The sequence below is a fragment of the Drosophila busckii genome, chromosome 3R, assembly GCF_011750605.1.
Source record: "Drosophila busckii strain San Diego stock center, stock number 13000-0081.31 chromosome 3R, ASM1175060v1, whole genome shotgun sequence".
In the NCBI taxonomy this organism is placed as follows: domain Eukaryota; kingdom Metazoa; phylum Arthropoda; class Insecta; order Diptera; family Drosophilidae; genus Drosophila; species Drosophila busckii.
In genome coordinates, this window is record NC_046607.1 from 22,002,457 (window position 1) to 22,014,472 (window position 12,016).

Below are 12,016 nucleotides of genomic sequence, written 5' to 3' on the forward strand. Positions count from 1 at the left end.
GGCTACAAAAGAAAGCGTAGCTTTGAACTAAAAGTAACTTCATTATATATCAAAAAGGAATTATATTGTAAACAGACAAGAGATATATAAGATATAACTAAAAGAAAATCAAGTAAGATTCATTGGCAAAACTTATTTAATAGAAACCAATTGTAATGAAAGAAAGTTTGAATAGAGAGGCAAGCTACTGTGTATAATTTTTCATTTTCAATTTTTAATAGTTACTAATTGTAGTTATTGTAATTATTGCAGGTAATTTACCACCGCATACACCCGAACGTCACGCACTCGATTTGGCCGGCAGTCGTGAGCAGCGTGGCTCAGCCTTTGAATTGTATCGCAAGCCACAGATTGGCGCCACTGCGGGGCACCATCACAACATGAGGTAAGTGTCTAAAATATCTCAAAAGATATTTTCAATTCCCCCAACCTACTCAGAATAGAAACCGAACCAACATATATACAACTAGTATTCAAATCAATTTTCTACAGTTTCTGATACACATTTTAACTAAAGTTAACGAAAAATGTTTTTATTTTTGTTATATCGAATCAAATCAGTCAGTCAATCAATCAAACAATCAGTGCTCATTCATTGAATTCATTCATGCGGTTGCTGGTTCCATCAACATTTGAAATTTCAAAACAGAAAAAAAAAAGAAACGCACATCAAAACGCATAAATATTTATTGTATTTTGCAATAACCAACAAAATTATTAACCAAATCAAACGCTTAACAAAATTAAATGAGCGCTTCACGCATTACAAAAAATAAAAAAGTAACGAAAATAAAACATTTTTCGGGCTAATTTGCTAGCATACAAAACATATTTCCTTTTTCAAGCAAAAACTGTTGCTAATTAGTTAATCAAATGGTTACGGGTTTATATAAAAAAAAAACAGCTAACAAAATTCTATATAACTAATTGATCTCCTATATGGTTACTGGTACTACTTGCTATAAATTTGGTTATTTTATTGCAAAATCTAATAAGTATTGATTAATATTATAAACAAATGCGCTTGTGTGTGTGTTAATTTTTTTACCTTGAGCATTGTTTACAAATTTTACAGGCAGTTTAGCTCAAATATATAGAAATTTAACTATTCCCAACACTTTCTTTCAAAACAAAAACTTTCTGCTAACAACAACAAAAACAAAAACTTAACAAACTTTAGCGAAATGGAGCCATACGATGCGCGCTATGAAGATTACTATGCAAGGCCGCAGCCACATCCACACTATGCTACCCAAATGCAGCGCTCCAGATCAGCGCCACGTTATCCCAACGAGCGTGCGCCGGCGTCACAGGATCCCAACTATTATACGCACTATGAGCAGCGACGCTATCATCAAAGTCAGCGTGCGCCCTATGAGCAGTACTATGATGAGCAGGGCAGAGAGCTGGCACCACCGCCGCCACTACCGCCGCATAAGAAAAAGAAATCCATGCTAAAAAGTCCGTTGACAGCGCTGAAGAATGCGCTGCTTAAGTCCACGCGTCCGCTTAGACGCATGAACAGCATGGTGGAGCCGGAACGCAAGCCCAAGGGGCTAAGACGTCAGCAGTCTATGCTGGAGCGCGGTGTGCAGCGTCCTTACTATCCAGATGAGTATCCAGGCTATGCTACAAGCGTTAATGAGCGTCAACAGGACATATACTACGATCCTTATGCGCCGCAGCAGCAGCAGCTAATGAACAGCACTTATCAGAATTTGGAGAGCGAAGATATTTATGGCAACATAGCGACTGTGCCGCGCCAGCAGCCAGAGTATGGCTATGAGCAGTACGATTTGTATGCCAATCGCGCGAGCATAGATCTGGAGCGTCGCCAGGCAGAAGCAGCGCAGCAGGCTGTACGCCATGGGCGACGCATAGTGCGTAGACATAGCACCACAACAGCGGATCGCGCAGCGCCGCTCAACAGACGCCACATGCCACAGCAGTATGAGCAACAGCAGCAGGATATATATCAAACCAGACAAGGCGCCTATATGCAAGCGGAGCAGCGTCGCGCACCCAGCTCTGAGGTAATGGCGCGACGTCGCTTTTATCCTGGCGCCGCCAATGAGCAAAGCGACGAACTGGAGCCCATGTATCAATCGCGGCGAGAAATGCAGCGCGAAATGCAGCGCAATCATTTGTATCAGTCCAAGCAGGAAATGCAGCAGCGCATTGTACAAGGCAAACGTGATATGGAGCGCGAGCTAAGCGCGCAGAGCAGCAGCCAAAGCGAGCGCAGCGACGATCGCTCAGAGCGCTCAAACTCGGACAACTATCAGTCGCGCCGTGAATCGACGCGCAGTCAGCTGCGTGAGCAAATCTATCAAACGCGCAGAGAAGCGCTGGACAGCATGGCAGAGCCTATTTACGTGTCCAAGCGCGACATGGGCAGACCAGCGCCCATATACGAAACACGCGAGGAAAGCATTTTACAGTCGCGCGAGAATGAAACGGATGAGAAAAAGGAAAAGGAATGCAAGACAGAGCAAGTGCAGGTGGAGATTAATGCGCAGCCTGAGGAGCAGCCAGACAGCACGTTAAGTCGCTCTGATTTGCAAAAATCCTCAGATACAGTTATAGAAAATATAGCAGCTGCGCCTTTGGTGCAAAGCGAATTCGCTGATGAGTCAGCCGACAGCTCAGCTGAGCACAGCGAGCTGCCCACAGCTATAGAAACTAATGCGCTTAACAACGCGTTGTTAGCTAATGAAACATCAAATGTTTCCGATGAAGTATTCGAGCAGCAGGATAAGCTTAGTGCGCTGCCCAAAGTGGAAGCTGCTGCTCCCGCTGCTTCCCCGCGTGCGTCTCGCGCGCCTTTTCACATTTCCAACATACTCAAACGCACTGCGCCGCCGCCTAGCGCACCCATAAGCGATAGCTGCACCTCCATTGAAACGCAGTATGTTTCACAGGCCAGTCTGCCTGTTGGTCCACCCAATGCCACCAGCACGCCCTTCAGCAGCAACATGTCGCTGCCCATAGCTGGTCCAGTGCCTGCTGCCGCCGCCGCCGCCTTTCCCAAACTGCCAGCTGAGCCTTGCACCACGCGCGGCTGTTTCGACGCCAGCGGCGGCACCTTAGCGGACAAGCTGTGGCATGTATCGCTGGAAATTCCACCAGGCGCCATACCCGCTGGTGTGCGTCAGGAAATCTACTTTACAGTCAGCGATCCGCGCATGGGACAAGCGGTGGGCGGTCCGCCATTGGACATGGAAAATGGTTGGTCTAACTAACTAAACTGACTCACACACTCTTACGCTCACTTGTTCCCTATCTCTGTCTCTTTATCTTTTTGCATTGCTCGTTTTAGTTTTTATACACTACCCAACAAACAACAAACACACCACTTGCAACAATCAATCAATCAATATTTATACTAAAGCATATTTATATTATTATTATTTGTACAGTGTGCATGTGACATACTATATTTGTTTAATTATAAATGTAATTCATATGTAGTTTGCGCATGTTTATATTTATAACACTATTTTATGTATTTTTACTAACTATAAATTGGTGTAAGCTAGACTTAATATAACTAATCATTAGTTTACTGTTTAATGTATTTCTTTTACTTAAACTCAACTTTTACTAAAAATCAGTTAAAATGTTGTATATCCTTTACACTATTTACACTGCATAACACCAAAATTTTAATTTCCCAAGCAACTACACACGCAACAATTAACTACACTTGCATTTACATTTATATTTATTTGTTTAACGTTTGCTAATGTTATTATTTTTATTATCCTTTAGGTGAAACAATGCTTTCACCGCTTGTCATGTGCGGGCCACAGGGTTTGGAGTTTCTGGTGCCTGTTACACTGAATATTCCGCATTGTGCTGGACGCACCGCTTCACTCGGACTGGCATTGAAGGCAACGGACAGTGAAAAGAATCTGCACACGGAGTGGGATAACATTGATCTGCCCAGCAATGCTGCCGCACACACAGTTTCCGTCAAGGTGGATCATTTCTAAGCTGTGCAGCATTAAGTTTATATACTAATTAGCATTACTCACAACTTCATACACATATTCATGGCAAATTTCGCTTGTAAATAGTTTCATTACACACATTTATTGTTAAGCTACGATTCCAACATTTAGCGAAAAAGAAAATGTAATTTTTAGTTCATCTTGTTTGTTAATTGTGCCTTTAAGTGATCGATTTGCTTATGAATCAAGTGACGTACATAACGATTGAAGTGAAGCATCTGTATAGAAACGACTTAGCATTTAGTTTCGATGTATATTTTAAACGAAAATAATTTACATTTTATCTTGCTAATTTGACATATTTTTATAATTCGATGCACTTTATTGTTTTTAATATGCAAGTGTTTAACATGCTTTTATATTGTATTAATCATAGATACCAATATGCCTACATAGCCAAGAAATTACCTATACATACAATATTTATACTGATTTTTTTTATTAAGAAAAATAATTAGAATGTTTGGGTATAAATAAAATGCAACAATAAAAACAAAACACTTTGCAAAGCAGTTTTTTTTTATGTCCTGCTCCTTCGTTATCCTTTAGATTCAAAAAGGACATACATTTTTGAGCTCCTGGGCATCGAATTTATCGAATTGCATACCAGGATATCCAGGATTGAACAAAAAAATTTCTTGAAAAAAATTCATGGGGGGTGGGTCGCAAAAATTAGCCCAAAAACACAAATTGTTCTTTTCCTGGGAAACTACAAGGACTACAAGCATGTCCTTTGGTGTCCAAGTAGTGCTCATGAAGAGCTTTCAGAAGATACCACTCAAAGGACGAAAGTCCTTACAGGAGCTGAGAAAAATTGATTTTTTCGTATACAGAAAATAGGCTATATCTCCCGTATCCTTGGCAGAATCCGGACGAAATCATAGTCAAACGATGTTGCTTTGTAAGGACTATCAACTGACCAAAGGACATCCGGATCGTCCTTGTGGTTCCGGAGATAATGACCATTTGTTGATTTTGGCTATTTCCTTCGCGACCTGGAGCTGAAAAACTCCCAAGTTAATGGATAATATAATGACCCCATATTTTTTTATGCAACATAGTCTCGTCCTGTGAGTGTCGCAAACCAAAAATTTTGAAAACGCGGCAGGATACGGCAGGGCTATGGCCAATTTTCTAGTCAGGATGTCACGTGTTAAGCAGTGAAAGTTGTGTATTTTCCATGTTAAATATCTCTGAGGTCCTTTGGAGGATTAGGATCAGGATCATGGCAAACAGTGCTCTAGACCAAGGACTATCAGCTCTCCAAAGCGCATCGAAATCCGTTCGCATTTGACCGAATTATGGCTATTTTCTCTGCAGGCTATGCCGGCTGCTATTTTCATGTTGTTGTTGTCGATCTGTTTGTTGTTGTTATTTGCCAGCGCTGCAAATCGCATCTCCTCATAGAGCAAATTTTCTGAAGTACCAGGCGAACAGAAGTCAGCAGCAGGTGGCTGCACTAAAATTTTTAGCCGCGACACGAACCCCAAATGCAACCCTGTAGCCGGGCCGCCACAAAAAGCTTCCAGTGCAACTCTGCGAGCCAAGACAGCAACCAATAGCTAGCCGTGACACAGCCCCAGTTCCCCACCACATATGCAGCTAAAATATGCAACAGTTGCAATTGCAGTTGCTTTGAATGAAACAATTCGTTGGGGAAATTAGCCATAGATTGTACGCATTTATTCACATTTTCAGAATTTATAATGACAATTTAAATGTAAGCAAAATATAATAACTTGCACAGCAATATAAGCTATAATTATAATTATAATATGAGCTTAAAAATCCTCTAGATGTCGCGCCAACTGCTTGATCCGTTGAAGTGTGAGCCAATTGGTTCACATGCGATGAGACGTGCCTTTCCTGAATAATAAAAAAAACATAAGATTATTATATATTTAAACTCAGCAAGCTATAATGTAGAGAGTATTGGAAGAGTATTCAAGCTAAAATAAAATTTGATTTTCCAACAATATATTTAATACACAAACGAACATGTTTCATTTTTCCACTGTGGTATTGAATTGTGGACAGGAGCACAAAGCAGTTCCCGTAGCTCAGCGAAAGAGTACAACAAAAAATACAAAAAAACCCATACACGAACGTATGAGCGACAAAATTGATAAACTAATGCTGAAAGTTATAAAAAAGGATCTTTTGAAACCGCCAAGTGGTAACCAAACATTGCTTAATAAAATGTTTTGTAGCAACAAAGTGAAGTCTACTCAACAGTTGAATGCTGTGAAAACAAAGGTAAGGTTGTAAACATGAACAATAATAGTATTAGTGCTAAAATACCTTTAAATCATAAACAGACTGGTGCGAGTTATGAACTAAAGTATGAAGCGGAGCCTCAAGTTGAAACGCATGAGCACACTGGAAAATTGTTACCGAAACGCTCCAAGTCAAATACCGAAATTCCTGCTCATGTGAAGATTACAACACTGAAGCGTGCATCTATAACTCCAGCTACAAGTCCTAATCCTTTGCAGTCAGCATCGAAGACAGACAATCGCTGCGTTGATAACAAAGCTGTAATGGCAAAAGGTTAGCAAAATGATTTTATATATTAAAGCTTATTATAGCTGTTAATCTTACAGGTCCTTGGCTGTGTCTACGCTGTGGTGTTGGCTTTCCCATAAATATACCATCCTATGCGGATCTGCGTCGACACTTGAGCAATGTGCATAATGAAGTCATCAATCCAGCTTTGTGTGAAAAGTGTGGCTGGCGCTTTGGCACTGAGCGTGAGTTGCATTTTCACATGTTTACAACGCATCAGATACAATCGTTGGACTTTACATTTTTGAAATGCGTGGATTGTGGACAAATGTTTTTGACCGAGGAAGAGCTAGAGCCTCATATATCCGAGTCTCATGGCAATGATAAACGATCACGCTGCATTTAGTTTTAACTTTTATACTGATGCAGCAATAATTACAAACTTGTATGCACATAAGAAAGATTTTGTGTAATACAGTTAAATTTTCTTATGTGAATACGCAGTCTGTTATTATTGGTGCAGATAAGATTGTTTTGTTAACTCTTTTGCAAATTACAAAGCACGCGCTTCGAACTCTATTGTACAATTGTCAAAGGTGTTTTGTATTGCTCGCTGGATCGGTTGCATGCCACTTGGCTTTAGCTAGAAGTCGGCTGTTCCTGTTTAGATTAAATGAATTCACTTAAATAATAAAGCATTTATCTGAATGTCTTTATGCCCAGAGCGGCATTACTCACATGCACACACACAAGATAAGCCGCCGCCCGGCCTAGCTAATCTTATCGTGGCGACCAAAACAATGTGACAACATGCGAATCTCAGAGTTGTGTAGACCAAGTGCTCTGCCGCCCGCAGTCTTAATTGAATCTCAACGTGTTCACACACAGAGTCCGTTGTGTGCAGCGTCGCGACACACAGTTAAATGACTTATGACGTCATGAACTTTGATAAACTGCTATCGAAGTGCGGCGATGCGGGTCGCTATCAGTACCTAATGCTGCTGCTGCTCGGCTACATCGCCTTCACCAGCACCGTGCACTACTATTCGCAGAATATAATTGGCTTTGTGCCCCAGCATTGGTGTTTCCACGAGCAGCTGGCGGATCGTAGCTTTGATCAAATCGCCGCCGTCTATGCGGCTTATGGCAAGGCGGCATCTTGTACGCGTCTCGAGAGCGTTGAGTTCGTAGATGGCAGCGACGCTGCGCCGAGGGTAACGCTGAGCAATCAGACATGCGAGCGTTGGATATACAAATACGATTACGGATTTCGCAGCATGAACGCCGAGGTGAGTACAGTGGAGAGTCTAAAAGTTGAGACAATTTAGTTGAATGCCGAGCTGTAAAGATACGAATTGTATAATTAGTTTATAACAACAATGAGTAAGCAAGAAATATTCAATACCGTTTAGACACGCAAAAGCAGCACAATTGAGTTGAATGCTTAGCTGAAGAGATAAATATATATAACATATTATAGTTAAGTTAAGAAGTAAATAAGTATAGAAATATTTGAAGTACTTAACTTACCAAGAAACTCTAAAGAAATTCAATTGATGTAAATGATAATCTAGAAAGATAAATATATAAATTGAATAACTAGTTAATAACAACAATGAGTAAGGTAGAAATATTTAATATTTAACTTAGCGATTGGATACTGCAAAGCAAGATATTGAGTTAAATGCTTAGCTGAAAAGATGAATATATCAATTGAATAATTAGAGTAAGTAAATATTTTCAATACTTAACTTAACTTAACTTCGCAGCAAGTACAGTAAACAACTTCAAAGCAACACACTTATTTCTGTTATTAACTAAATATTCAATCGATATATCTTTTCAGTTTACTTATTTAACAGTTAGTCTGATAGTCTGTAAAGATATATATGAATAGAATACATAATTATTTAATAACAACAATGAGTAGGGAAAGCTTTTAAGTACTTAACTTACCAAGAAACTGCAAAGCAACACAATTGAGTTCGATTCTTAGCTTTAAAGATAAATATGTATATCAATTGAATAATTAGTTAATGACAGAAATAAGTATAGAAATATTTAACTTACCAAGTGTATATAATGGAAATTCCAAAGAACTTCGATGGAGTTGAATACTTAGCTGAAAAGATATATGTACCGGTTAATAATAAGTTAACAATCAAGGATATTCAGTACTTAACTTACCTTTAAGTTGGTAAAAACTCCAAAGCAATACAATTTAATTAAATAGTTAGGCTGCAGACACATAAATATATCAATTGTATAATTAGAGTGTGGAAATTTTCAATTGTTTCCTTAATTTTATAGTAAGCACAGTAAACATCTCCAAAGTAACATAAGACAGTTGAAAAGATAAATATAGCAATTGCATAATTAGTTAATAACATTGAGCAACTTACTGAGTGTTGACTGTATTTACTTCTCTCTCGCAGCTCAACTGGGTTTGCTAGCAATTGAATAATTAGTTAACAACAATATTGTGCAACTTACTGAGTGTAGACTGTATTTACTTCTCTCTCGCAGCTCAACTGGGTTTGCCAACATGCGTACAAAGCGCGCATAGGACAATCGCTGTTCTTCATTGGCTCACTGCTGGGCACTTTCATCTTTGGCATGCTGGGCGATCGCATTGGACGCGTGCGCGCCGTAATCCTGGCCAATCAGTGCGGCTTTGTGGGCGACTTTCTGACCACCTATGCTTCCAATCTGACACAGTTTAGTGCCTTTCGCTGCATCTCCGGCTTTGCAGCGACTGCCAACTATTATCTCATGTTTATTTTGGGTGAGTTTGCTTAACTTGACGCTCAGATGTTGTTGCTAAACAGATCTCAATGCAGTGCTGGAGTATCTGGCGCCCAGATTACGCAATTTGGCGCTTGCCGGCACGCTGGGACTTTGCTGCTGCTTGGGTGGACTTGTGGCGCCGTGGCTATCAGTGCTGGCGGGCAATTGGCGCATCTATTTGACGTTCTCAGCGCTGCTGCAGTTGATTGTGGCGCTCTTTTACTTTGTGGTGCAGGAGAGCGCGCAGTGGCTAATAACACGCAATAATGTTGAAGGCGCCATCGCCAGACTGAAGCACATAGCTCATTTTAATGGACGCCAGGTGCCAGCTGCTGACTTTGAAGCGTTCAGAGTGCACTGCGCCAGCAAATCCACGCCGCAGTCTCAACAGCAGCAGAAAGCGACGCTGCTCGATCTGCTGCAGCTGCCGCATCTGCGCCGCACCGCTTTGATTGTGGTATTTACTTTGTATGTTGCAAGTAACTTTGTGTCTTGTAATTGTTTTAATCTTGCTTCGCTTTTAGCATGCTGACTTCGCTTAGCTTCAACACCATTTCACGCAATGTGGAGGGTCTGGGTCTGTCGCCATTTGTCATCTTCTCGCTTTTTGCTGTTGTGGTGGTACCTTCGGGTTTTTTGCAGGGTGCGCTGCAGAGTCGTTTGGGCCGCAAGGCCACCTGCTTTCTTGCCTTCCTCACCACTGGGCTGCTGTCCTTTGGTCTTGCGCTGGCGCTCAGCAATGAGCAGAACAATGCCACGCTGCTGCTGCTCTTTGCGCTGCCCACGCGTCTGGGCATCTCCATGTGCTACACTGGCACCTCCCAGTACTGCTCCGAGCTGCTGCCCACTTGCGTGCGCTCCCGCGGCATGGCCACGGCCCATCTAGCCGCAGCTGCTGCTTCATTCAGCTCGCCCTATCTCATACACTTGGGCACATCCTTTGCCGCTGCTCCGCCATTTATACTCACAGCTTTGCTGCTAGTTGCGGCTTTCTCTACGCTACAGCTGCCGGAAACGAATAACAGGTGCGTACAGCTATCGCTTTTAAGGCTTCAGTTCATTGGCATATCCTTTTTGCAGGCAACTGCCTATAACGCTGGCGGAGGGTGAGGCGTTTGGCAAGGGCGAGTCCATGCTGAGCTTCGATTGCTGGCGGCCGCACGATGACGATTTGGACAAACAGCCTGCGGAACAGCTCAAACTACAGCAGCGACAAACAACGGAAATTGCAGCGGAAGCGGAAGTGGCAGCTTAACATCGATTGCGGTTCGATACACACACACAAAATGAATGCCAAGTGTTTGCTTGATAGTTGTGAAATTTGCTTTATTTAATTGATTTGATTGTTTTTTTTGGGTCACAATTGTTAACACAATTTCAACTTATACAAGTGACTCGCAAAGTGTGTAACTATGTGTGTGTGTGTGTGTGTGTGTGTATGCGCTTTAAAATACACACGCAATACAAAAAGTAAAGTGTACAACTACAGCAAATTCAATTTTATATAATTTGGTTGTTTTTTTTTTTGGGCATATAAGCAACTCTGTATTTAACTTTAATTATTTTATGCGAACGTTTTTGTTTTTTTTTTTTTGTTAAGCATTTGCCAGAAAGTCTTAGATTTATACAAAATAGAGTTGGCTTCAAACCGCTGAAACGCGCAGAGTTAGGCAAGAGCCTTAAACTTAAGCCTAATAATCAATCAATCAATCAATCAATCAATAATTACGCCTGCTGAGCTTTTCGTATTAAATTACAATTACTAGATAATCGATTGACCTTTGTGTATGACCTAAGTCAAAACTTTACTATATTGCCACGCAATTATACGAATCTTAAGTGCTATATAGAGTTGAGCACTTGAGTTTTTGTTGCAATTGCTGTCAAATACATAAGCTTTGTAAAAATGCCAACTAATTAAACTGTCTAACTTGTGTGATCTCTATATAGTTAGCATATGCTACTGCCTGCCTCTCTCTCTCTATCATAATTATCGTCTGTGTATAGATACACATTGTAGGATTTTATAAATATGATTCAATAATCACTAGTTTTTCACAATAGTTCAGTTGATTTCAAAAAATGCGTATAGAGTAAAAGGTAAAAAGATTTCTTAGGTACTCCAGAGTGTTTAAATACGGAGGAGTTCATAGCACCATGTGAGTGAGTAGTAAGTAACTAAGTATCAATGTAAGTATCAATTGTATGCTAGGAAGGTAGTAAAGTTGATAAGATATGAGGAGACACAATCCCTTTTTAGAAGTAAAAAAATATACTTTTTAGGCCTAGCACACTACATAGAGTTAGTAAAGTGTAAGTTTAAGTAGCAGAAAAATTTAGAACACTTAAGTTAAGCTCTCAACAAATTACAGTTTACAATTATAATTCATTTGGGCCAGCTTGGGAATCCAGCAGCATATGTTGGTATGGTGTATATATAATATTCAATATATATATATATGTCATAACATTATTATGCTATGTTTCTAAATACCTTTTATTTAATATTTTCATTTTTCTTGTATATGTATTGCAATAATTTCTGCTTATTGTTTGACTGCTTCTCAACCCGATGAACAGAGAATTAGTTAATAACTATGTGTATATGTGGCTCACAATATTTGCATGTATGTGTTAGTGTGTTTCGAAAATATTTTGAGTATAAAAGACAAGCGGTATTTAGGCAACGAGTGATTCAGCAATTTTCTTTT

General features: G+C 40.3%; 3 protein-coding genes and 1 long non-coding RNA gene across 12 annotated transcripts in view; 3 read left to right on the forward strand and 1 right to left on the reverse strand.

The window, feature by feature from the left end:
* Window positions 1-4,459, forward strand: part of LOC108603224 (tight junction protein ZO-1) — a 72,399-nt gene extending 67,940 nt beyond the window's left edge. For 2 of the 7 annotated variants that reach the window (XM_017991823.2, XM_017991824.2), the window contains 3 exons: window positions 253-385; window positions 1,181-3,228; window positions 3,772-4,459. In XM_017991823.2, the coding sequence (XP_017847312.2) occupies window positions 253-385; window positions 1,181-3,228; window positions 3,772-3,995 (2,405 nt within the window). In that variant the 3' untranslated portion in view covers window positions 3,996-4,459. The remainder of the gene's footprint in view (window positions 1-252; window positions 386-1,180; window positions 3,229-3,771) is intronic. The other 5 variants (XM_017991827.2, XM_017991828.2, XM_017991822.2 and 2 more) reach the window with 4 other exon arrangements.
* Window positions 4,460-5,864: 1,405 nt separating this feature from the next.
* Window positions 5,865-7,346, reverse strand: LOC108604732. 2 transcript variants are annotated; one of them, XR_001915358.1, is made up of 4 exons: window positions 7,257-7,346; window positions 6,615-7,178; window positions 6,315-6,548; window positions 5,865-5,879 (listed from the first exon to the last, which is right to left on the reverse strand). It is a non-coding gene; the product is annotated as an uncharacterized LOC108604732 (long non-coding RNA). The 2 variants fall into 2 exon arrangements; XR_001915359.1 differs by having other exon boundaries at window positions 6,615-7,200; window positions 7,257-7,309.
* LOC108604731 (centrosome-associated zinc finger protein CP190-like) lies at window positions 5,935-6,938 on the forward strand. Its single transcript, XM_017994314.2, has 3 exons — window positions 5,935-6,269; window positions 6,332-6,563; window positions 6,617-6,938. Exons 1-3 carry the CDS (start codon window positions 6,012-6,014, stop codon window positions 6,922-6,924), a joined length of 798 nt encoding a protein of 265 aa, XP_017849803.1. The 5' UTR covers window positions 5,935-6,011; the 3' UTR covers window positions 6,925-6,938.
* Window positions 7,347-7,423: 77 nt separating the features above from the next.
* On the forward strand, window positions 7,424-10,788 carry LOC108604730 (solute carrier family 22 member 6). Of its 2 annotated transcripts, XM_017994312.2 has the most exons (5): window positions 7,424-7,807; window positions 9,045-9,303; window positions 9,359-9,773; window positions 9,830-10,330; window positions 10,386-10,788. In XM_017994312.2, the coding sequence occupies exons 1-5, from the start codon at window positions 7,442-7,444 to the stop codon at window positions 10,558-10,560; spliced, it is 1,716 nt and encodes a 571-aa protein (XP_017849801.1). In that variant the 5' UTR covers window positions 7,424-7,441; the 3' UTR covers window positions 10,561-10,788. The 2 variants fall into 2 exon arrangements, with proteins under 2 accessions (XP_017849801.1, XP_017849802.1); XM_017994313.2 differs by lacking the exon at window positions 10,386-10,788 and having other exon boundaries at window positions 9,359-9,762; window positions 9,830-9,931.
* Window positions 10,789-12,016: the final 1,228 nt, after the last annotated feature.

What these genes read in the sequence shown, in the direction of transcription:
- LOC108604730 (XM_017994312.2), top strand. Translation starts at nt 7,442, where the DNA reads ATGACTTATGACGTCATGAACTTTGATAAACTGCTATCGAAGTGCGGC. An exon ending in TTATCTCATGTTTATTTTGG is followed by an intron (nt 9,304 to 9,358) that starts GTGAGTTTGCTT and finishes ATCTCAATGCAG; the next exon opens with TGCTGGAGTATCTGGCGCCC. An exon ending in TTGATTGTGGTATTTACTTT is followed by an intron (nt 9,774 to 9,829) that starts GTATGTTGCAAG and finishes CTTCGCTTTTAG; the next exon opens with CATGCTGACTTCGCTTAGCT.
- LOC108604731 (XM_017994314.2), top strand. Translation starts at nt 6,012, where the DNA reads ATGTTTCATTTTTCCACTGTGGTATTGAATTGTGGACAGGAGCACAAA. An exon ending in TGAATGCTGTGAAAACAAAG is followed by an intron (nt 6,270 to 6,331) that starts GTAAGGTTGTAA and finishes AATCATAAACAG; the next exon opens with ACTGGTGCGAGTTATGAACT. An exon ending in CAAAGCTGTAATGGCAAAAG is followed by an intron (nt 6,564 to 6,616) that starts GTTAGCAAAATG and finishes TTAATCTTACAG; the next exon opens with GTCCTTGGCTGTGTCTACGC.